The sequence below is a fragment of the Ictalurus punctatus genome, chromosome 7 (genome assembly GCF_001660625.3).
Source record: "Ictalurus punctatus breed USDA103 chromosome 7, Coco_2.0, whole genome shotgun sequence".
NCBI lineage: Eukaryota > Metazoa > Chordata > Actinopteri > Siluriformes > Ictaluridae > Ictalurus > Ictalurus punctatus.
Window position 1 is genome coordinate 26,149,297 of NC_030422.2, and position 22,831 is coordinate 26,172,127.

At 37.3% G+C, this 22,831-nt stretch overlaps 1 protein-coding gene across 1 annotated transcript; it reads right to left on the reverse strand.

The window, feature by feature from the left end:
* Positions 1 to 135: 135 nt before the first annotated feature.
* On the reverse strand, positions 136 to 22,816 carry LOC124628346 (Fc receptor-like protein 5). The gene is made up of 18 exons (XM_053681831.1): positions 22,707 to 22,816; positions 14,892 to 14,980; positions 14,502 to 14,753; positions 14,097 to 14,369; positions 12,901 to 12,974; positions 12,525 to 12,816; positions 11,603 to 11,887; positions 11,162 to 11,431; positions 10,745 to 11,062; positions 10,157 to 10,423; positions 9,239 to 9,487; positions 8,251 to 8,364; positions 7,207 to 7,311; positions 6,997 to 7,038; positions 6,799 to 6,873; positions 4,554 to 4,631; positions 4,343 to 4,398; positions 136 to 1,434 (listed from the first exon to the last, which is right to left on the reverse strand). The coding sequence occupies exons 1-17, from the start codon at positions 22,814 to 22,816 to the stop codon at positions 4,343 to 4,345; spliced, it is 2,949 nt and encodes a 982-aa protein (XP_053537806.1). The 3' UTR covers positions 136 to 1,434.
* Positions 22,817 to 22,831: the final 15 nt, after the last annotated feature.

Below are 22,831 nucleotides of genomic sequence, written 5' to 3' on the forward strand. Positions count from 1 at the left end.
GCCCCAAATTGTGCTTGTCAAAGTTTATTTGAGGAACAGATCCAAGAACAGTTGAGAATGCATAGATTTTAAGGAAAATATAAAAATGAATGAATGATAGAAAAAAAAAAAAAAACAGATACACATAGACTATAGTATCCACAAAATACAACAAATTTAAAACATAAATTTCAAAATGTACATTTACAAACACAGAGATTTTTATGACATGAATTCTAGCCAGAAGACGGCACTGTTGCAAGATGAGTATAAAAGTAATAAAATGGCCCCATTTATACAGAAAATACATGAAAGCATTTTGTTTGTTTTTGAATGTGTACTTGAATCTTACAGTAGACTTTGTTGCCAGTCTGTGTGATCCAGGATTGATAAAATATTTCCTGATGAAATTTTTCATGCTCTCCGTTTAGCTTCGGCCACATTTTTAACAAATAGACCTCTGTTTGTAATCTGTTTGCTGCAGATGTACAGTATTGCTAGACTTAAAAATATTAATGAGAAACAGTTGATTATTTATACCGCAATACTTGTAGTTATTATTCTTGTATAGTACAACAGTAATGATGCATAAGAATTAATTACTGAATGGGCTTGTTACAGTGCATTATTACATTTGGTGGAGTTTAGGCCTTTTTACTATTCAGCAACCAAAGACATACATGTTTGGCATTTGTTTCTTATGTGGAAGTAATTTTGGATACCTTCAATCTAACCATCTCTGTACTTTTCACAATCTGTGTTGATTAAGTAGAAAACATCAGCAAGCTCACATTTCTGCACTACAAGCTTGAATTTACAATTTAATGTTTAGATAGTTTTTCTTTTGCTCTGCAATGTAGAATTTGGCAGTTAAATGCATAAATGTTCCATCTACAGGAAATGTTATGATATTCATCTTGTTGTGGTTTGTGAAATCTGCATGCATTTATTTAAAGTATTGCTTAATAATACTTAATAAAATGAAACCATAAAGTAATATGATAAAATGATGCATGATCTTTTTAACTGTAGTCTGGAGATTGTGGTTGTACCGTGTGGTGGAAAATACATCAGTGCATCTCTGTATGTGATCTTAAGGACTTTCAGTTCTGTAGGTGTGAACTGCACACAGATGACATGATGAAGCCCCTCACATGAGTGAAAAATACATTTTCAAGAATAAAAGTTCAGTCACATTGACTTATTACTCTTACTATTACTACTAAATCCTTTTGCTTTACAACCAGTCCTAATAGTGGAGCAAGTAATCAATAAAATACACCCTGCTAATACACAGATTCTTAACCCCCCCTGCACGCGCGCACACACACATTTTAAGCCAAAAAAGTGCAAAGAACCTGTACAAGCCAATCTCATGCCGATTTTACTGTCAATGCACACATGATGAACTTCTCTCTTTCTTCTCTCTCAGCTTTGTACTCACTCCTCCAGCACCTGTAAATGAACATTTAGAGCTGTTTTAGATTTTACTTTCTGAAATGGTTAAACTTTGGTGTTTTAAGCCAATAGCAAATATGTTAGGAGCATTTAAAAGGCAATGCACATTTATATTTCAGTATATACAGTAATTCTACAACATAGAACACTAAATAGTGAGGAATTATATGAGGAAAAATTGTCATGTGTAAAATTACACTGCAATACTTGCACTTCTTATAGTGGAATTTCTGCTAACCGCACTGACACTATAGGGCCGAGGAAGAAATTTCATGAAAATGTGATTTTAAACCACTTTCTCTCTTATTTTGAACATTTCTGAGTTTAAGCAACAACAAATGTTACTGGCATATTTTCTAAAATAAATAAATAAATAAATAAATAAATAATTTTTTAAAAAGTGGATTGGCATTACAGTTAACAACTTCCATGTCATCTTGAGCAAGAGACAGGCTTGTTTAACCGACACACTGTAAGCAATTATATGCTCCTCTTTTTCACAGTAGCTACTGATACATCAGCAAAAACTAGTCTTTGTGAATGTATAGTTATAGGGCCAGGTAGTGGTGGGAGATATATACATATACTACAAATAAAACTGTATTACATCCAGTTTCTACTGTGAAAAACTGTGAAGGGAGCTGATTTATTTCTCATAATACATAATATACATTCAACTGTGGGCTCTGGTTGCCTTAGGGTTGTTTATTTTTCTCTTATAGACTGAGGTTTATTTGTTTTCCTAAATTTGTTGAGGGTGTGAACACAGTGAGCTTTAAAATAAAAGATAAACCCCAGGAATTTAAAGTACTAGAGGACTCTCTCACTTTGTTTACTGAGTGTTTGAGCTGTGAGATTAACCAGAATGCACATCTCTATTTTCTACTGCTAAGAGCTACAGTTGACTCACTTCCGCTGTGATTACATCATGACACCCAGCAGCTGGTAAGGCTCGCAGAAACAGGAAGAGAGGACACTGGAGCTGCTTTTTGAAGTAAAGCCTATTTATACATTTACGCACTGCAAAGAAGGAATTTGAAGAAAATAGAAAAAAGCCTTGTTTCTGGGAAATTAGTCTTATTTTTTGTGTAAAAAGAAAAAAATAATCTTGTCAAGAATGTTTTGCATTAGAAAAGTAAGCTCATTTTAAGAAAATAAAAATATCTAACTGTGTTAATAAGATATGCCAGCTAATACGGGGCAAGATTTAACCATTAACAAGCTACAACAAATGGTTTGCATAAAATACCAGCAGAGGAACAACATTATTTTCCTTACTTTAAGACTACTTTTTCAATGAAGCAGCTATGTGTCCTGGGCTGCGTCTGAAATGGCGTATCCTGCTACACAGTAGGTGAAAAGTAGTGCATCAGATGGATAGTACGTCTGAACTCTCAGTAGACGAGAAACAGTAGGCAGGAAATACCCGAATGGCGTACTGCTTCCGGTGAGTTTTTGCAGTATGCAACCGATGGACACTACACTAGTCAAAAATCCCACAATGCAACGGGACTGGTGCGCACAAGCTCAGAAGGGGGGGGTGGGGGGTGGGATAAGGGGTGGAAGACAGTACATGGGCTCTTTAAGTATTAAACCAGGACTTGTTTTATAATACCTCAATAAATTGTTAACTTGTTGAAGGTTTAAACAAGAAAACTGTTGTCACAGCGTTTTAAAGCTTTTTGTTTGATCTCCATCATACGTTAGCTGGCCAAGATAACCAATGAATTTACCTCAGCCTGTTAACCACGCCCACATTACATTACAAATTCAGTTAACATTCCTGATGTATATTTTGCCGTTAGCGCGGTTGCTTTAATCTGGTGATTTTTGTGTTTATGATGACATCGAAGGTCGCATGACAACACCAACATGGCGGATGTAGTATGTCCAGGATTGTATTCATACTACACACACATACTGATTAGTATGTACTGTTTCAATGGTTATGCAGCAAGTACGGTCACAATACAAGACTTCGGACACAGCCCTGGTTATAATAACCTAATTAGCACCCCTATAGAAGTTCTAGTTTTTCAGCACCTAACTGCCAATCTTTTGTTGTTGTCGTGTTCGTGTATTGTCATGTGTCCTACAGCTGCTCTCATAGTCTGCATGTTTTTGCCTGGTGTCCATTGTTACGTTTATGGCTCTTGTTTGCACAGATTTGGTTGTTTGTTTTGCACTTCATTCAATAAAACTCTGCGCTTGCAGCCGCTGCCTTCTACAATCCCTGACACTATGCTGCAGAGTTTTTCCCTGTTTCAATAAAAATGGTAAAAATAACAATGCTTCTGGTCATTTAATTTAAGACAAAATCACTTATTTTATTATGCTATTTGAAAAAACTGTGTCTTATTATAAGCTTTTTTTGTGCTAATTATTAATCTTAGATTAAGGGATAAATTCTTAGTCAGCTCAAGCAAGAGACCAAAATACTCATTAAGTAAGTGTATGTTGAATAACAGTTCTCATTACTTGCGATAAGCACAACTTGCTTAAATTGGGCATTTTTGTCTAGATTTACTATCCAATAGCATTTTTGGTGACTAGATATTTATGCTATTTTCAGGAATTCTTACCAAGTCAGTTTTGCTTACCCCATTGGCAGATTTTCTTTGCTTGATTTTAGTACACTTTAACTAGATTTAAGTGCGTCTTGCTTGTTTCAAGAAAGGCATTTTTTGCACACTGCGAGTGACCTCTGACTGAAATTTGATGCAGCGTACAATTTGCTTTTAAAATTGCTTCAGGTGTAGTACCATTTGATTACACAACACTATTTATCAGACACAACTCCTATTTAACTCCTTGAACAAAACTTGAACTAGGGTTTCTATACAAGATCTCTCCAAGTATTTCTAACTCAATTTGAGACTTGTAAATGGAACAAATTTTGTCTTACCTATGTGTTCTGCTTCAGCTGTGAGTAAACAGTTTCATACTCTACACTGGCCTTCACTAGATGTAAACAAGAAATGCTGAATTAATGTCCACAATCAACTGCAGCCCATCTCAACTGTTAAATAGTCATGAACTAAATGAATTGGTTAATAAATCAGAAAATATTCAAAGTTGATGTATATGCGCACATATATGCATGTAAAGAATTTTACCTTGATTTTTCTTTGTTTTTTTCTGTGGCTTGAGTTCAAGCTCAGTGTAAATCACGTCACTGGGTCCAGCATCATCATCTGCAGTGACAGTGAACAGAACAAAACACACACAGCTACAGCTTTAACCTGAATCTAGCTTTGCTTAAAAAGAACCAGTGTGGGGAATTACTAGTATATGATGGGATGTAGCTGAACACAAGATACATTTTAAATGTGGAGCTTACTGTCACTTCTACATGTTATGGTTTTGAAATACATGTGTTCTCTTTGCATGTTTTTTTGTTGAAAACGTGCAAACTTTATATGCACATTAACGATAGATAGATAGATAGATAGATAGATAGAACATTAAAACCACTGACAAGCGAAGGGATCATTGATTATCTCATCACAATGGCACTTGATCTAATGACACCTATCACAAGGGGTGGGATATATTAGGCAGCAAGTGAACAATTAGTTCTTGAAGTTTGTAGCGTGGTACCTTACTTATGGGGTTTGGGCGCCAGACAGTTCAAATTAACCGTCACTTATAATTTAGACTTTGGACATAACTCAGAACAAAACACATCAGTAGGCTACTCAATTCTTACAAAATAAGATTATGATTATTTATGCAATAAATGTAAGAAAATACAGATCGTTTCAGTCATAGAAACTGAAATAATGAAAACCAAAACTTCCCATACGTGGGATTAATAGACGAACCCACAAGGAAACAAGCCTCTACTCATACAAGAAAATTTTCAGACACAAAAAAAGCAGAAAAAACCCCACATTTAACCCCAAAATAATTCTTAACCAAAACAAAAAAGTTGTTCAGTTTAAAAGCGGCACTTCAGTGGCGGTGATTCAGGCACACGGGAGTTCGTGAACGTGAAACCACGGGAACCCGGCCGTCAGATTCCGCTTAACACTCGGAGTTATTTACACACAGGAACATCCAACGATTTAAGCATACTGGTTCTCCACAAAAGTATTAAAGAAAGGATCTCAAACCCGTGATGTGCCTCAGAACCCTCAAAGCTCCGCTCGCTCGTTGATTCCTTTTGGCAGGATATTCCCGAAGTGTTCGCCAGCCTCCGGAATCAATATCCACAAGATTATAATCCACAAGATTATAATCCACAGTAAAGCATTAGCGTGGTCCCTGGCAAGCGCACACCCTCAGTTCCGCCATTCCCACCTGGCTCTCAGTCCCGCGTCCCGCTCATTTCCGCCTCCTGCTCATCTCCCCCTCCTTTAGTCACCTGTTCTTTTTATTGCTTCCGAAGACCACACCCTTCTCTTCATCTCTCTCTTTTTTTTTCTTCCGTTAATTAAAGCACGGAATGGAACGGACTCCGCCTCTGCGTCACTGTGCAGCTATCCGTCACAAGTTGATGTGTTGGAAGCAGGAAAAATGGGTAAGTGTAAGCGACTATGACAAGGAGAAAATTGTGATGGCTAGATGACTGGGTCAGAATGACAGGTCTTGTGGGGTGTTCCCAGAATGGAGTGGTTAGTACCTACCAAAAGTGCTCCAAGGAAGGACAAGAGATGGCCCCGGGATGCACTTTGGGAAGAAGGCAAGCCAGCGGTTTGATGCTTTGGCCAATGTTCTGCTGTGAAACCTTGGGTTCAACTGGATGTTTCTTTGACATGTACCACAAACCGAAACATTGTTGCAGACCAAGTACACCCCTTCATGGCAACGGTATTCTATAATGGCAGAGGCCTCTTTCAGCAGAATTATGCGCACTGCCATACTGCATAAATTGTTGCTGATGGATATATATACAGTGCCATCCACTAGTATTGCTTTACTGACCACAAAATCAAGGTCCTGCCATGGCCATCCCAGTCCCCTGACTTTAACCCCATAGAAAACCTGTGGGGTGAACTGAAGAGAGTCCACCAGCGTGGACCTCGAAATGTGAAGGATCTGGAGAGATTCTGTATGGAGGAACGGTCTCGGATATCTTCCCATGTATTCTCCAACCTCATCAGGCATTATAGGAGAAGACTCAGAGCTGTTACCTTGGCAAAGGGAGGTAGCACAAAGTACTGACTAAAAGTGTGCCAATAATTGTTACACACCTATATTTAACAAAGATTTTTTTTTGATAAACCTGTGTTGTGTCTGCAATTGTTTGATATTGTTATTTTGAAGGCATCTTTGCTCAACAGCATTTCTTTGCATTTGAATAAATATGTAAGTGTTTTTATATATAAAATGTGAAGTTGCAGTATAAAAATACTCCACTTTTATTGTTGTGTGGCTCCTTTTTCTTCATGACCTTTGTGTAAATGGCCCCACTGGGTTCAGCTGCAGCGTCACCTGATCACAGTGCAATGTGATAGTCACTACAGGAGATGTATTTACTGTATGGTGTTAATCAGAGATTTATTCCTTCTAGTGTAAGTGGAAATATTTGACATGAAATAAAGAAATCTCTCTCACTTTTACTTGCATTCTCCACAGTGGCATAAATGTGTACACTTCCTACAGAAAGGAGTGCAAATAAAGAACAAACAAGATAAATTTCCAGACAATTTTGAAAGCGTTTAAGAAATGAACATTGTTTACATTAGCTTGTTAGTAAGAACACAATCTTATATTGAATTACTGTATACATAAGGGAAGTATTCATTATGTGACACATTGTCTGACCGGTCTGAAGTGGTGTGTATGCTGATTGAGAATCCTCAGCTCCTGACTGACTCTGGTTCTGGCCTGGTGTCTGATTGCTGTTCTGCTGTATGTCTCTGTCCTTTCCTGTATGAGAAGACAGAAATTCTTCATTTGCTCCATTTATAAATCATATAAACTTTATTTTAGAGAGCGCTTATACATTAGTGTATGGCAAAAATGCACCAGTAAATAAAGAGCAATTACAAGCTATTAAATGTGTAAACAACAATTTGTCTGATTTATCAAGCTGGATATGAACAAATTTATTTGAAAATCAATCACAGGAGCGTTTACATACATAATGTGTTATTTATTAAAAACACAGTTAGTTTAAAAAAGTCTATCCTACAAGATATCTTGAGTGTGGGCTAATTTATTTATAAGAAGAATCACTAATGTAAACCAATTAGTAGAACAATAATGGTGGAAGATATAAAAGGAGGAAAAGTTACTGTGTCTATAGCTGAGCTGTATTATCAGATAATGTAGTTTGTTTTTCACCGTTTATTCGTCGTCATGTCGTTTTTGTCTCTTAATAAGTTTTGTGGTTGTCACTAAATGTAAATCTGCTGTGTCATATATGCACTTGATTCAGTTTACAGCTGATTGGAATTTATTATCATACACACGAGTATGAAGAAAATCAGCAATGCTAAAACGTGTAAATCTGGTTGGAATTTATTTTAGTTTGGCCTATGAAAACATTTAGATTCCACTTGAATTTGATAAAGATTAATAAATAAGGACCAAATTGTGTACTTGCAAGTACAATGCGTAGTAATTAGTTTTATTTTTCTATTTTTAGCATTGTACATTATTTTAATGATAATTAAGGATGTGTAAAATCATGTGTAACGAGAGTAATTATTGAAAAGTGTTAGATACCAGTCATAGACCATTTTGTTAACATGTTTAAGTTATGTCCAAGTTTTTGTAATGTATACTATTTCATGTTTTATAGACTAAGCTTTGTAGAAGTACTGATTATATTATAAGCAATTTAGTGAAAACTAGTTATCAGACCTTTGTAGGATTTGTGCCACCAAAGCAGGATCAGTAAAAGGATGATGAACAGCAAGGCCAAACTCAGTCCCACAGCCACAAATACTATATCAATACTGGATCCAGACCCTGAGTCTGAGGAAAGAAAAAGACACAAATGAAAAAACCTGCTGTCACTACAGTTCTGTTAAACCGTCTACAAATGTTCACAATCTAGATAGAATTTTTGACAACACACTTTCATTTGAACTCTGCATTAGGTCACTCACAACAATCACTTGTTTATATTTCATCAGATCTGACCCTTACTTAGTTTGAAAGATGCTGAAATTAATGATTTCATCATGTTACAGTAATATTCCTGTAATTTCCTCGACATTCTCATTTCTGGTAAAGCACGTAATAGACTTAAACATGTTTGAAAATACGTTTGCTGTAGTCCTTACTCATACCAAGCACACATTAGATTTGTACTCTGTCATTAACACGGTTTACCGATCTCACAGAGAATCAAACAAACACACTCTTAATTCTCACACAGTACATGACCTCGCCGTAACTCTCTACACCCTGGAGTCTTAGATCCACCAATACTGATCTACTAGTGGCTCCTAACGACCAGACTGACAAGAATGAGCAAAATATTTCGGGCCGTAATCCACCTCTAGGCCTTTAACTGCACCTCCTTAATCCTAAAACATACATTTTGTACCAACACAAAATTTTCCTGATTTTCTTCCTGCTAGTCTTTTTCCTACTCTTTTTTTAACAGCCAGTTTGATTGTTAGGTGCTACTTGCTACAGAATTAAAATGTATTGTTGTTATTATTATTATTATTATTATTATTATTATTATTATTAGTAGTAGTAGTAGTAGTAATCACTGCACGTTTTAAATGTTAATGTTACAAAAGGAATCAAATACTTTGAAAGCTGACTGAAAACACTGTGCATATGAACTTAATAAAAAGAAAATCAAATAAAAAGAAATTCTCTCAACGTTTCTCACCTTTGACTGAAACCCAGCTTTTCGGTGACTCTCCTCTCTCTGGGTGTTTACAGTGGTAGAAACCTTCATCTGACTTTGACACAGTACTGATGGTCATCTCTCCTGTAGTCTTCTTCTGCAGGACGGAACCATCTTTATAGAAATCAACACCAGAATCTGAGATATTTGAGTTGCGAGATAAACAATGTAAAGTCAGAGGATGTCCCTCAGTCACAGGATGGACAGGACTGTCCAGGATCACATCACCATCTGTAGGAAAGAGAAAGAAGACACTGAAATCAGAAAGTGTGTAAAATACAGTAATGATTTTAACACAGAGAGCTACAGTAAATCAGTGGTAGATATCAGAGAGAGTGTACACAGTGCAGCGCTCACAGAGTCTTCATGTGTGAAGGAGAAGATATGCTTAAATGCCAGTTTTATCAGTAACATTCAGATGTGAAAGCAGCTTTCACTGTAATATTCTTAACATCCTGGAACTAAACTAGTCTTCATGAGTCTCTCTCTCTCTCTGTGTGTGTGTGTGTGTGTGTGTGTGTGTGTGTGTGTGTGTTCTGCTCATCTCTGTCTACCTTGTTCTTTATGCTAGTAATAAAGGTGATACTGACATCCAGAAGGTCTCATATCTCTGTATTCTTTTTTCCTCTTTTTTATTCTCAGAGTCTGATCTTTGTGTGCAGATGTGTGTATAAACCTCTGTGTCTCAGATCTCTGCAGCCCTGAACACAGCGCTATCTGTTGGTCTTTTGTTAGAATCGACTGAATAAAAACATCAAATCTGTGTCACACTAGAAACTGCACTCAGTTTCTTTATAACAATATTATAATTTATTTTCACCAATTCAGTAGATTATAAAAGTGCTATCTTTATTCCTGTATATTGTACATCTATTACTGATGAGAACATTGAAGACTCACTGTGCACTGTGATGTTGACAGGATTACTGCGTCCTCCAGATTCAGACTGACACCAGTAAACTCCAGTGTTTGATGTAGAGAGGAAGCTGATGTTACATGTAGATCCTGAAACTGAAGGACAATCAAACACTGTCTCACTGTGTGTGTATCCTCTCACTGTCCATCCAGTAGAGTCACTCTGGTCCTCACAGCTCAGTGAGAGAGAGTCAGCAGTAAAGTGTTGAGTTCTGCTGGGATTGATGATCAGAGTCACTGGAGGAGATTCACCTGAAACACACACATTATAATTCAGATCTTATTCTGAAAATTAACATGTATTTTATCATGATGTTAATTTCAGTGTACAGTTTAGTAAACATGTGTAACATTAAAATTACCACAGGACTAATACTTGCTCTGATTAGACAATGATATCTGAATAAAAATCTACTATCAGGTGCTTATTCCGCTGCTTTACACATTCCTCACTAAGGAGTTTAAATATAAACAGTTATTACACAACACATTAGCACATATACAACACTTAATATTAATAAATGTACATTTTCTACACTCCAACTCAACACTATTGTTGATTTATTTCCTCACCAGTGATCCACAGTGGCTGTAGGTTGCTGAACCGTGTGTGAAAGACTGGTTCTCCTCTCTCTGCTCTGCACATATAAATTCCTGTGTGCTTCACAGTAACAGGACTGAGAGTGTAGGAGCCTCCAGATCCTCTGCTGCTGTCTGAGAGGAGCGCTGTACTGTACCTGAGGGAACCCTGTCTGTCTCTGGAGGGAACCTCTGTGTACCAGCTGAATGTCCAGCCTGTAGAGGAGTGTTTAACCTCACAGCTTAGAGTCACTGAGTCTCCTTCAGTCAGCCAGCGCAGTGGAGACACACTCACTACTGCCTCTGCTGCATCTGATCGACAACAAATGTAAAAAAAGAAATAAAATCATACAGAGTGATAATCTTGTTACATGTAATTAATGACGAGATAAAACAAACTCACACACTCACCTGATACAGTGAGTGTAACAGCATCACTGATCTCTGATCTCTGAGAGTCACTGCTTCTCCTCCCTCTGCAGGTGTATTCACCACTGTCATCATTTCTAACTGAGCTGAAGCTGAACTCCTGTGTTGTGCGGTAGAATGTTTTATCTTTCTTATACCAGCTGTATTTCCACTCAGTGTCTCCTCCTCCCTGCATTTCACATCTGAGAGTCACAGTCTCTCCACTGAACACATGTTTATCAGGCTTTATGGTCACCACAGCTTTAGGACTCTCTACAGAAACATAATTTTATTATTAATTTTATTATTTTATTATTAACCCAAATACAAACACACTTCAATAATATACAGTTGAATTTGACAACTGCTGTATACATAAGTACTTAGTGATGATGCAGGGTATATGTATGTAATAATATATAAAGTCTGTTGAAGTTTACTCACCAGTAACGTTTACCCAGAGTGCATCACTGTAGTGTGTGTAGTAGACTGGGTTTCCTCTTCCAGCTCTGCACCTGTACTGACCTCCATCAGAGACTCTAACTGCACTGTATGTTTTAGTGTAGTAGTCTGTTTTAGCTTCAGTCTCAGTCTCAGTGCTCTGTGTGGGTTTGATCCAGTAAAACTTCCATCCAGCAGACTGCAGCTTCAGTGTACAGGACAGAGTCACGTAGTTTCCTTTCAGTACAGCTCCTTCACGACTTGATGTGAGTTCAGGTTTAGGTTTTTCTGCAGTTGGAGATGAAACACACAGTTCAGGATGTTAACTGTTCATGTTCTCTCTCAGAGTGTTTAACACACTAATCACTACTACAGACAAACACACTATTACTGATACACTGTAAAGACTCCTCTCATAGCCAAATTATTCATGAATATCTGTCAAAATATTTTGTGGTATTTATCAAAGTAATTTAGTTTTTGTGAGAGTAGATTTAATGTGAAGTACATTGTTCTCTTATTCTAGAAAAAGTGTAAAGACAAAATGTACTGCATTACGCTGTATTGTTATTTAAAACACCCTTCAATAGAAAATATTTGAATAAACAGAATGCATTTCATTATTTCATTTTACACTTAATGCAATAATAACAAAAGAAGAGACATATTGCCATTAATATTATTTATTATTGGATAAACCTGGGACATTTTCATGTTCAGCATTTTGCAGCACATTGAGTCAGCAAATTAATAAAAATCACATCTTTAGTCTTCATCGACTGCATTTCACATCATCATCTCAAAGTCCAACATCTTTACTGCATATCACACTTTGTATGCATATTGTGCAGCTCTAATCTACACCAGTACTGAGTGCTGAGGTGAACCTGAGGTTAATGAGTACTGAAGAGATGATCACACTCACCTGATACAGTCAGTGTAACAGCATCACTGGTGTGTGAGGAGTGTGAGCCTCCTCTCTCTCTTCCTCTACAGGTGTATTTACCTGCATGAGATGTTTCAGCACTACTGATTCTGTACTCCTGTTCACTACTGACACCAGAACCATCTTTATTCCAGCTGTAGATCCAGTCAGAGTCCTCTTCATCCTGTATGTCACATCTGAGAGTGACAGTCTCTCCTCTGTACACCTGTTCATCAGGATTTATGGACACCACAGGTTTTGGGAGCGCTGTACAAAGATAATAAAATATTTCCTGAAATAATTAGTATACTTTTGATTGATTGGTTTTCATGAGTGTATAGAGTTTAGAAGATTTTGGAAAAGAATGTAACATTACACATGGAACTCTGAAAAATGTTTTGGACAAGTTATAACCACTTGCACCAAAAAATCCAGCGTCTTCTACAGATCCTGATTATAATCATTTGGTATTGTGTTAGATGTATTTATAGTAAAGTATTATTCAGATTTATTTAATAAAATGAACAGGTGATTGAGATTTTTAAAATAAATAATTGTTGTTTTTTTAATCCATTTATTTGCCATCACATTTTATTAAGTATAATTCCATGTTTTGGTCATTGGTAAGGAAGCGGAGTGGAGCAAAAGAAAAAAAATCCTACAATTACTCGAGATCCTGATGTGATCTGGCTCCAGGTCTCTTATGTATGATTTCCAAAGTGATTAGTCAGCACTTATAGAGACAAAGCAGGTGATTTATTTACAGTGTAGCTTTAAGGCCGCTGGTATCAGACACACGCTGTACATTCTTTCTATTTTGATCATAATTTAATATTTTGTAGTGAGTGTTTCAGCACTAATGTCTGTGTTTCAGTTACAGTTATAAACACCATTATGAGTCTGATTAACATGAGTGCTGTGTAATTATAATTTCCATCTTTCTCCTACCATGAGATTTATTATCCCTACATAACACTGATGTCTGATAGTCTGTGTCTCTTATAACAGAGATTCTCTTCCTGATGAACACACACTCAGCTGTACTTTACTTTAACTTTTGCTCTCACTGTTCATGAATGACAGGCTTTATAAATATCTAAAATAGTTTTATCATCTTAATCAGACAATTTGTGTCTAATAATGTATTTATATTCTGCATTTGTTAAACAGTTACAGGTTTGTGACTTTATTTCATGGACAACATGGTCTTATAATATCATTATACTCTATATATACTGTACATGGAATTAATTTAATAAATTGTTCATAATTGAACAAACACACTGAAGTTGTAATGCACATGATGCATAAATACACACTCTTAATTAATTCATCTTCATCAGTGTGTTCACTATTATGAATGTTGAACACAATGAATGTACAACTACACCATTAATCATTACTACACACAGGATAAGTAACGAAACGTTGTTTTTTTTCCGGGTCTGTGACATTTTAAATAAATCTTGTGACCTTAATCCACACTGCATGTAGTGATGTGATGCTGAAGTTACTAAATATTGGTGTGAGGAAGAGATTAACACACACACACACACACACACACACACACACCTGACACAGTGAGTGTAACAGTGTTGCTGGTCTCTGAGGTCTGAGAGTCGTTTCTTCTCCGTCCACTGCAGGTGTATTTAGCGCTGAGAGACTCTACAGGACGGAATGAATATTGCCTACTCTTAGTGTAGGAGAATATTTGGACACCATCTTTATACCAGTTGTACATCCACTCAGTCTCTGCATGTCCTCGTATTTCACATGTGAAAGTGACTTCCTGTCCACCGAATATCGGTCCATCAGGCTGCAGAGTCAGAACGGCTTTTGGTCTCTCTGTACAGTTACAACAAATACATCAAATCAGTCAAACACACCCTTCTCTGACCATCTGATATTTAATCAGTGTGTTTTGTAATGATTATGTGCATCAGTGCATGTTACAGGAGTGTAAGATCAGACATGTACCTATCACTGAGAGAGTCACTTCATTACTCCATGTTGTTGTCCGTCCATCAACAGACCCGTAACATCTGTATTTGTGACTCTGATCTACATTTATAGTGTAGTAATTTTCAGCAGATCTGTGAACATTATCATCATCTTTGTTCCAGTAGTACGGTCCACTTCCTCCTGAAGTCCTACATGTGAGTGTAACCGTCTCTCCTCTGAATATTTGTGGTGAATTCGGCTCCACAGACAGAACTGGTTTAAACACTGCTGGAAAAGTCAAAAAGCAAACACACACTGTCAATGTAAATAACTTAAATTCTGCATGACAATGTACAAACAATCTTCTCCACTTTAATACAAATCCAGCATGTACACAACATAGCCAATAAAATATGTATAAATCACCTTGAGCTTGTCCGACTCGGATAAGTGAAATAAGCACTAAAAAGGGAAGAGGAACAGAGAATATGATGTAACACTGACTTGATTCTTTTCTTTAAGAAGACAAATGAGAACAATGTCATATACTGCAACAAAAATTTATATTTAGTTTTACTTCAGCTATAAGAAATGCTATATATAATCTTATCCACATCTGCTAATCTGAAGCTGGATTACACACTTCCTTCTCTGTGTCTCTCACATGAGAAAGGCGCTCCTGTGCACTAGAGCTATGGTGTAATACATAAAGCCTGCAGGATGATGTCATATATGAGGAAAAACCTGAGCTCAGTAGCACATACAGGCTAATGAACACACACAGGCTAATGAACACACACAGTTTAGGATGATCAGTGTAAATTGTTATTTTGTCTTCTGGGAAACTTGTAAGTATCTTATTTTGCATCTGTAGGACAGAAAAAATAAGATCTTTAAACAAATAAACAATTTAAACTGATCACCCTGTTCAAAAGTTTACACCCCCCTGAATCTTAATGTATCGTGTCACCTTCTTGAGCATCAGTGAATGTTTTGCACCTTATGTAATAATCGTGTACGAGTCCCTCAGTTGTCAGTGTGAAAAGACAGATCTGAACATCATATAGCCTGTTTTGGAAAGGGCTAAAATATACAGAAGATGCTGGAAAAGCAAAGAATGTGCAGGACCTGGAGGATTTTTCTGAAGAACAGGGGGCAGTTTAACTGCTCAGGAGAAACAAGAGACTCATGAATAACTCTCACAAAACATAAACACACTCGTGGATCATCCAGGTAACGACACAGTGTTAAGAAACAAGGGTGTGTAAAGTTTTGAACGGGGTAATTTTCATAAACTCAGCTATTGTCTTGTGGACTATATGTAAGCATCTGTTATGTGAAATAGCTTATTCAGGACAGGACTAAATAAACAACAACATGGGACTTTTATGATCAATCTTATTTTGTTAAAAGTATTAAGATTTTGCAGATTCAGCAAGGGGTATGTAAACTTCCGATTGCAACTGTATGTTCTCTATATGTCTTTTCTTTACAAAATGTAAATTCATTTGTTTGACTTATTTTGTTATTTGTTAATAAATATTCATATTATATTCATATTGTATGAATTCATATTGTTCATATTGTATCTTTAATTGTTTATAAAAGTCCTTGATGTTATTAAGTGGTTGAATTTTTGTGTGCGTGAGTTGGTAGCTGTGTTTGTGTATGTGTGTGTGTGTGTGTGTGCGTGTGTGTGTGTGTGTGTTTGTGTGTGTGTGTTTGAGAGAGAATATTTGTTTTTGCCTTTAAATATACTGTAAATATATTTACTTGTTATTTTGTTGTTTTTAAAAGTGTGTTGTTAATAAATGTTCATATTGTAGTGTACTTGTTAATGTTTAATAAAAGCCATTAATCTTATTAAATGGTTGAATCTGAGTTTCCCTACTAAAATGAAGTACATTTAGCAGTTTATGGGCCACATCTGGCCCAGGGATCAAGCCAACTCTCAGCCAGATCTGTCTTACAGTGTCTGGGGCAGACCCGGGCCAAATAAAACAATAATTCACTTTACAGTGTCTGGGCCGGATCTGGGCCTGAGGAAATTGTGTGTGTCGGTTTGCAGTGTGTGGGCCGGATCTGGGCTGGAGGAAATTGTGTGTGTCGGTTTGCAGTGTGTGGGCCGGATCTGGGCCTGAGGAAATTGTGTGTGTCGGTTTGCAGTGTGTGGGCCGGATCTGGGCTGAAGGAAATTGTGTGTGTCGGTTTGCAGTGTGTGGGCCGGATCTGGGCCTGAGGAAATTGTGTGTGTCGGTTTACAGTGTGTGGGCCGGATCTGAGCCTGAGGAAATTGTGTGTGTCGGTTTGCAGTGTGTGGGCCAGATCTGAGCCTGAGGAAATTATGTGTGTCGGTTTGCAGTGTGTGGGCCAGTTTTGGGCCGGGGACCCAGGCGTATACTGGGCTAGAACTAAAGCAAGTATGTGGCCCACAAGTGGGTCAGACAAATTTTGCTATCTGGCTGAGAGACGGAGATTTAACAATGTCATGGATAAGGAGACGCGCCCTTCGTCCCTATTCATCCCAATGTGAATGTTTTTAGAATGCGAGACGAATGTAATGCAAGATGTTTTACATGTAAAATAGTCCACATTATTACAGCCTAGTTCTCGCTTAAAAGTAGTTATAGTGTTCAGAAACATTTCATATCATTCATGGTCAATACCTGTCCATTATATACTTTTATAAAAGTCATAAAAGTTATTTTTTAAAATCATGAAAGTTATGAAAAGTAATAAAAAAGTACAAAAACACAACAGCAAAAAAAATATCTATCAATCTATTGATCTATCTATCTATCTATCAAATATATATATATATATATATATATATATATATATATATATATATATATATATATATATATATATATATATATATACACATACATACATATATACACACACACACACACACACATACATACATGCATATCATTATACCTGGTCCCCTCTAATATGGGGGGGGGGGGGGCATGCCAAATGATGGGGAGGCTTGGGGGGTTTTAGTTACAAAAGGTTGAGAACCTCTGCCATAATGCAACGGGACTGGCGCGGAAGACCTGTCAGAATCGGTGCCGAGTAGTATGTCTGGTTTGTATTCATGCTTACCACTTATACTGATCAGTACTGTACTGTATCAACGACCGAGCAGTAGGTACTGAATCTAATGTAGCAGGTACTGAATCTGATGCAATAGGTACTGAATCAAATGCAATAGGTACTGAATCTAATGTAGCAGGTACTGAATCTAATGCAGTAGACCTGTCACAGTATGCCTTTTCGGATGCAGCCGCAGTTTTTACCACACACACACGCTCACGCACAACATATCAACACTATCTTTTATTTATTTATTTAAAAGTAACAACGTAACACTCTGATCATGTACTCTTCCTTTCATACCTTATAAGAAACAGAAAATGTTTATCCATGATAAAAGCCCACGAACATATCACAAACCAAAATCTGATTCATGCTCAGAAAAAACTCCACGTCACCTCAGACACTCTACAACCCCAAATAACACACAAATCCTGAAGATGGTAGATTTTAGATTCTACACATATGCACTAAAATGGACCAAAAGGTCCTCACTGCAGTCTGTAGCGTAAGGAAACATTGGATTTTATCCACTAGGTACAGTATGTTGTAACACGCATGCGCCAATGGCAGACACAGATCATTAATACTGCAGACACAGTACATCACTCTTATCCATCTATGGTTAGGGTTAGTGTTAAAGTTAGAACATCCAGTACGTAGTATATCTAATCTAATGTCATTACACTACAGGCTGCAGTGAGGACACACCCAATTAATAGCAATCCACATAAACTATGCTGAAAATAAAAAATATTTAGTCCCCTCTGACTCCATTGGAACAGCAGGCCAAGTTATTGGTTTTTGCTGCAGACTGAAGACATTTGGGTTTGAGATCAAAAGATGAAAAGGAGAAGAGAGGTTAGAATTTCAGCTTCTGTTTCCTGGTATTTATATGTAGACGTGTTAAACAACATAGAACATAGCACATTTCTTTCAGACCACCCAATTGGTAGATCCTAGGAAATAAAAGCTGAAATCCTAAACTCTTGTCTCATATCCATCTTTTGATCACAAACCCAAATGTCTTTGCTGTACAGCAGAAACAAATGAATAGGCCTTGCCGTTCCAATAGTTTCAGAGGGGACTGTACTGTATGCTGCCACTGATATCATTATTAATGCAACTAATTAATATTATTCTCTATATAAATGTAACCCTTACCTTAACCTCAGTAACCAAATAATAATAAAAGTTCTCACATGGGCTCAACTCAAATGAACTAACTCACGCAACTGATATGGATGTACACTGATCCAACAATCATATCAGAGAATCATACGAAAATGTTCTAATCACATATTAACCTCATCACACAGGACATTAGACTTCATCTGAACATACTGTTTTAAGCCGCCACTCACTCTAATGAAGACACAAAGAAAACATTTACTCACAGATCATCACACGGAGTGGACGGAGCTCCATCCTGTCACACTGATGAAGGACTGACTGATCAGTAGTCTGTGTTAAAGCCACTACACTTCCTGTGTTCTTACACACAGAGAGAAAGAGAGAAAGTCTTCCGTTCTGGTTCAAAGTTGATGTGCTCTTTTTATATGAACCCAAAAATTATAACAACAATTTTCAGAACATAACTTTATTCAACTCCTGGACTTGTACAGTTTCTCTGCTTATTCACTCAGGTTCATAATTGATCTCAACAAGAGATCCAGTGGAACTTTCTGGAAAGCTTTCTATCTTGTTTGATTGAATAAGCAAGCTAACTCTTTTAAAAGAATGAGGTCTTTCCTAAATCAAGAAACTTTTCTATTCTGTCAGATTTACTTCAGGTTTTGGGTTTGATGCAGTCCATAAAGATCAGAAAAGTTCACTGGACATGATGTCAGAACCTCCTATGAAGCTGGGAGGCAGGGCTTCTGCTAGTCACAAAATGGGGTTCTTAAATGTACAACCTAGATGTGATCAGTGAAAGGGATTCCAAGACTTAGATTTTTCCAATAAATCTGTACATATTTTCATTCATTTTATTTGTATATAATAATAATAATAATAATAATAATAATAATAATAATAATAATAATAATTCCTTAGGTCAATATAGCACTTTTCTAGGCATTCAAAGCACTTTACATTGAACGGGCGGGGGGGGGGGGGGGGGGGGGGGTCTTCTCCACCCCCACCAGTGTGTATGATGCGACAGAACACCCACTGCACACCATCCACTGGTGGAGAGGAGAAGAGAGTGATGTAGCTAATTCAGAGATGGAGATTATTAGGGTGTCATGATAGATAAGGGCCAATGAGGGAATTTCATCAGGACACCAGGGTTACACCCCTACTCCTTACAAGAAGTGTCCTGGGATTTTTAATGACCATAGTGAACCAGGACCTTGAGCTCACTGAGTGCTGTTAGTGTTTACCACAGAAACTAGAGTGAGAACATGTAGGTGTGGCTGTTTTAATTTTGGCATTACTGAGAATGTGAATGACAGCATTTCCTCACCTCTCACACAGCTCAGCTAGAACAGAAACCAAACCACAATAATGTTTTATGTCTTGACTGCTAATCATTTAAAATGTGTAATCATTAAAATCATTTAAAATCACATATCTGCTGGCGAACAAATAAGAACAAATAAACTCTGTGTAGTAACGTCAATTAATCACACCATTCATTGCTAGATATAAATGGTTATTTTTAAATGTAAATCAAATCTGAAATGAATGATGTGAGCTAATTTGCAGTTGTGTGCAGTTTTCAGATAAGACTACACAATGAAGAAGGAAGTCTTAAACTGTATCACTGCTGCCATTTGCAAAAACATTATCGTTCATAGATTAGAGTCTGCACATCTGGAGCTGGGCTGTGCTGTTTGAACCTACTGGCTCTACAGGGTACTGTAAGTAAAAACATGATTGACAGTGCCCTCCACTAATATTGGCACCCTTGGTAAATATGAGCAAAGTAGGCTGTGAAAAACCTTTATATTTTGTTAAAGAAATTCACAAAAATTCTCTGGATATCATGGATAAACAGTTGAAGACAAAACACAGGTTCATATAAAAATATCTTTGTTAAATATAGGTGTGCACCAATTATTGGCACCCTTTAAGTTGATACTTTGTGCTACCTCCTTTGACAAGATAACAGACAAGAGTCTTTTATAATGCCTGATGAGGTTGCAGAATACATGGCAAGGGATCTGAGACCGTTCCTCCATACAGAATCACAGCAGATCCTTCAAACGCTGGTGGACTCTCCTCTTCAGTTCACCCCACAGGTTTTTTTTTTTTTATGTATGTTTTGAATCATTGTCTTGCTGTAAGATCCAAACACAGCCCATTTGAAGCTTTCTGGCAGAGGCAGTCAGGTTTTCATTCAATATTTCTTGATATTTGATAGAGTCCATGATGCCATGTATTCTAACTAAATGTCCAGGTTCTCTGACAGAAAAACAGCCCCAAAACATTAAAGAGCCACCACCATATTTAACCGTGGGCATGAGGGACTGTTCCATAAGTCTACCTCTCTGTGTGTGCCAAAACCACCTCTGGTGTTTATTACCAAAAAGGTCTATTTTAGTTTCATCTGACCATAGAACCTGATCCCATTTGAAGTTCCAGTCGTGTCTGGCAAACTGAAGACGCTTGAGTTTGTTTTGGGATGAGAGTAGAGGCTTTTTTCTTGAAACCCTTCCAAACAACTTGTGGTGATGTCGGTGACTTCGGATTGTAGTTTTGGAGACTTTCTGACTCCAAAGACGCAACTAACTTCTGCAACTCTCCAGCTGTGATCCTTGGAGATTTTTTGGCCGCTTGAACCGTCCTCTTCACAGTGCACTGAGACAATATAGACACACGTCCTCTTCCAGGTTGATTCATAACATTTCCAGTTGACTGGAACTTCTTAATTATTGCTCAGATGGTGGAAATGGGCATTTTCAATGCTTGTGCTATTTTCTTATAGCCACTTCCCATTTTGTGAAGCTCCACAACCTTTTGCCGCACATCCCAGCTATGTTGCTTGGTCATACCAATTGTCATAAATGACTAATTGAATTTGGCCTATGTGTTACCTCACCCAGGTGTACTAAAAATGTAAAATATCAACGGGAATATACTTCACATATAATTTTCTTACATGAATTCATAAGGGTGGCAATAATTGTTGCACACCTATATTTAACACAGATATATTTTGGATAAATCTGTGCTGTGTTTGCAATTGTTTGATATCCATGAGAGCAGAGTATTTTTCGTGATTTTTTAAAATATATATATATATATATAGACAAAATAAAGACAACTGTTCACAGCCTTCTTTGTTTATATTTACCAAGGATGCCAATATTAATGGGCACTGTAACTGCAATGAATGTGGCTTTACTGAGGTACTGAGCTTCACATATGAACCGAGAGTTATCATTATGTTTTTTTATTAAATATACTATATACTCATGAAGTCATGGTAAATGTGTATGATGTCTAATAATCTAACCCAGGGGTGCCCACACTTTTTTGACTTGCGAGCTACTTTTAACATGACCAGTCCAAGAGATCTACCTACGCTAAAAATGTGAAACATATATTTACTCATATATATATACTGAATATACTTCAAATATGTATACACACACAATATATGTTCATGTACCTTGCATAACTGCATGAGCCCTTATGGCACACTACAATTCAGTACATTTTTGGTCATTACCCTACTCTGATGACTTGCACTGAATAGAATCAGCCAGGGTTGCATAGTCCGGACAGTAGCTGCTGGTAGCCAGCCTCAAGCAGGGCTCCAAATGATGATCAGTCATTGTGGAACGGTATTTGGACTTAATAATCTTCATGTGGGAAAAGACTGACTCACATAAATAAGTAGAGCCAAATAATGCAGTCAAGGAGGATGCACATTTCCTCATGTTTGGGTACTTTTCCCCTGTGAGTAAGTTCCAAAACTGTCCATGAGCCCTGGACTTCAGCTGAATGTCAGTCTGTAGTTTCAAAATGTCATCCTCCACTTCAGACGAGTTCAGGTGAAACAGCGTTGCAATTTTCGATGCGAGTGAATCAACCTCAACATTGTCCCTGGGTAGCACATGAATGTAGCACATGAATGTAGCGACTGGCTCCAGTAAAGCAAAGTCTTGAAAGCGTCTGTCAAACTCTGACCGACAGCTGTCAATCTGCTCCGTGCAGCGTGCAATGTTCAACTGCGCACAAGCCGCAATTCCGCTGCGTCTCCAGATCTGACGCGAGGTTTCGGAAGTTCCCAGAATCATGGCGCTGCAGCTTTG